General features: G+C 48.9%; 1 protein-coding gene across 1 annotated transcript; it reads left to right on the forward strand.

Annotated features, from left to right (window-relative positions):
• Nucleotides 250-2440, forward strand: C19H17orf58 (chromosome 19 C17orf58 homolog). Its single transcript, XM_018065379.1, has 3 exons — nt 250-395; nt 626-817; nt 1486-2440. The coding sequence occupies exons 2-3, from the start codon at nt 715-717 to the stop codon at nt 1674-1676; spliced, it is 294 nt and encodes a 97-aa protein (XP_017920868.1). The 5' UTR covers nt 250-395; nt 626-714; the 3' UTR covers nt 1677-2440.

Consider the following 2743-nt stretch of genomic DNA (forward strand, 5'->3'; position numbering starts at 1 on the left):
GCGCCGGAAGCCCCCGCCGCCCGCGGAGAACCGGGCGGGCTTCCGGGAAGCCGCGCGCGCACCCGCCGGTCCGCCGAGCCCGCGCCTAGCGCAGGCCGAGAACCGCGCGTCACCGCGCCACCAGCCGGCGCTGGGGGATTCCCCGCGGCGCGCGCGCGCCCGGGCCCCGCGCCTCCCGGCAGTGCGGCCTTCCGCGCGCGCCGCCGAGATCCCCGCCGGCCCCGCCCACCCCAACCGGCCGCGCGCCGCCGCGCCGCCCCCGGAACCCGCGCCCGCGCCGCCGCCGCATCTCAGCTCCCTGCAGGGGGAGGACGCCGAGCCGGGCGCCGAGACCTGTGCGCGCGCCTGCAGGGCGGACTTGGACGAGCACGAGTCCTACTGCGCCAGCGAGTTCGGTGAGTCCCGCCCGCAGCTCCTCCCGGGCCCGGGCGACCGAGCCCAGGCCACGGGGCGAGCCTTTCCGAGCCGAGAGCGCCAGGCTGTGGCCCGGGGCCCCTAAACCCAGCCCTAGAGAAACCCACCCACTCGGTCTTTCAAGCCCCAGAGATTTGTAAGAAACGCACTGGGGGGAGAAAAGAGGATGTGAGCGCTATGCATTTCTCCAAATTCTGTTTTTTGAAAGCAGCATTGAACGGAATCGTGCATGATGTAGACGTCCTCGGCACAGGGATCCGGCTGGTGACTCTCCTGGTGGACCGAGACGGGCTGTACAAGATGAACCGCCTGTACATCACTCCGGACGGGTTTTTCTTCCGAGTCCACATACTAGCCCTAGACTCCTCTAGTTGCAATAAGCCATGTCCAGAATTTAAGCCAGGTATTGAAACTGACCGAAGGGACCATTTTGAATATGCACTTCATGCCACTTTGTAACTTGTATATGCCACAGCTCTGTCCCTTATCGGTCATCTCAGTACCATTTTTTTTTTTGGGGGGGGGAGGGTATTCTAAAATGAATAGAATTTAGACAAGTATCTCTTCGGCCACTCTGTGATTTAAATTCCTTCAGCGAACACCCCCTCCCGGCTCCTCTGGTTAAGGATGGGAACTGCGCGCGTTGGCACAAAGCAAGTCTCTATTTGTTGACAAGTGGAGTGAATGACCCAACACAGTTGCCAGAAGGCACACCTAAGGGGCTGTTTAAACTGTTTGTTGTCTATAGTCGTCTTTGCGGGGGCGGGGGGCGAGTAATGTCCACTCCTACATCTTTCTAGAAATGTGCTCTGTAAAATCCTGCTGGTACTGTTGTAATTAGAACCTTTGTTCCTAGTGTTGGCTATTAACAGCCTGAGAATCTGATTGTAAAGGTCACTCGGCTGTTTCCACCTGTTGTCTGAGATCTGAATGTCTGAGATTCAGCAAGCGCAGCAAGATCATAGATTCAAGCTATAGGCATGTCTTAAAGGTGTTACGTTTTCTTATTGTTACATGGCACTTGAAAAATAACTATACCTTTATATTTTGGCTTTTTTTTTTTTTCTTCAGGCAGCAGGTATATTGTGATGGGCCACATCTACCATAAGAGAAGGCAGCTTCCTACAGCTCTGCTTCAGATCCTGAGAGGACGCCTTCGCCCAGGAGATGGACTACTCAGGAGCAGCAGCAGCTATGTGAAAAGATTTAACCGAAAAAGGGATGGGCAAGTGCAAGGGGCAATTCATGCCCAGTGCATCTGAAAAACACCAGCTGGGCATTTCTGGATCTGAAACTTAAATTCTGCAATGAGACAGGAAAGGCCTTATCATCATATAATGGGATTTTCCTTTAGAAAGGGCACATAGTCCCTTTAGGAACTATTTGAAAGTCCCAACTCTCATCTTGAAGTCACTGTCTTATTTACAAAAGGCTTCTTAACTGGTTATGCTTCTGAGCTCCATGGTGGGGTTATTCAACTGGTGTGCCAGTTCTTCACACAAGCTCAGCTCACTGACCTGTCCAGTTAACAGATCACTGCTTCATGTTGTTTATTTTTAATTATTTTAATTTAAATACATTCTTCAGTAGAAATAGTTCACAAAAACATTTGCTTGATCTTAAATATACAATTCCAAGTAGTTTATATCATGTATCAAACCAGATTTTATACTAAAACCATCACATTTTAAATTCTGTACATAACAGTAAGTGCACTAGTCAGACGTATGAAATGTCATTTAGATCACATTCAGATCAAACACTAAAGTTGGAGCCCAAGACAAGTATTGAAGTTTTCCACTTAAGAGTACCGAAGGTCTTATTTCAAGCAAACAGGTGTTCCTGATGTACCAAAATACAAGATACAGTTTATTTTCACGCCTCCCAGGTTCTAAAATCCTGTTTTGTGCCATATTGGCAGCTATCCCAATGCCAAACATATTCTGGGTGTATCTGATGTCATTTTTCTATTAAGACCAAGTATCATGTTTGTGTTTGTAAAGCAGTAAATCTTGCTGTGAAATCAGATCTTGGATGCACCTGGTTTTTTTAGCCTCACTGAGCCCCAGAAGGTTTGGGAAAAAAGCATTTCTCAAACTCACTCCCCAAACCCTGGAACCAGTATTTAATGATGGCTTGCAACATGTGAATCTTAAACGTTTTCCAGCTAGCTTGAAAAATATTTAATCACGAACTGAATTTATTATTGATTTTATATCTGAGCCCACAAAGACATTGTTTGTTTTTCCCCCAGAAGACCAAGTTGTGCTTTAATGTGAAACTGTAAACAGAGACACTGATAATCCTTGGTTGAAGATGACTGCCTAAA

Source organism: Capra hircus, chromosome 19 (assembly GCF_001704415.2).
Source record: "Capra hircus breed San Clemente chromosome 19, ASM170441v1, whole genome shotgun sequence".
In the NCBI taxonomy this organism is placed as follows: Eukaryota; Metazoa; Chordata; class Mammalia; order Artiodactyla; family Bovidae; genus Capra; species Capra hircus.

What these genes read in the sequence shown, in the direction of transcription:
- C19H17orf58 (XM_018065379.1), top strand. Translation starts at nt 715, where the DNA reads ATGAACCGCCTGTACATCACTCCGGACGGGTTTTTCTTCCGAGTCCAC. An exon ending in ATGTCCAGAATTTAAGCCAG is followed by an intron (nt 818 to 1,485) that starts GTATTGAAACTG and finishes TTTTTTCTTCAG; the next exon opens with GCAGCAGGTATATTGTGATG.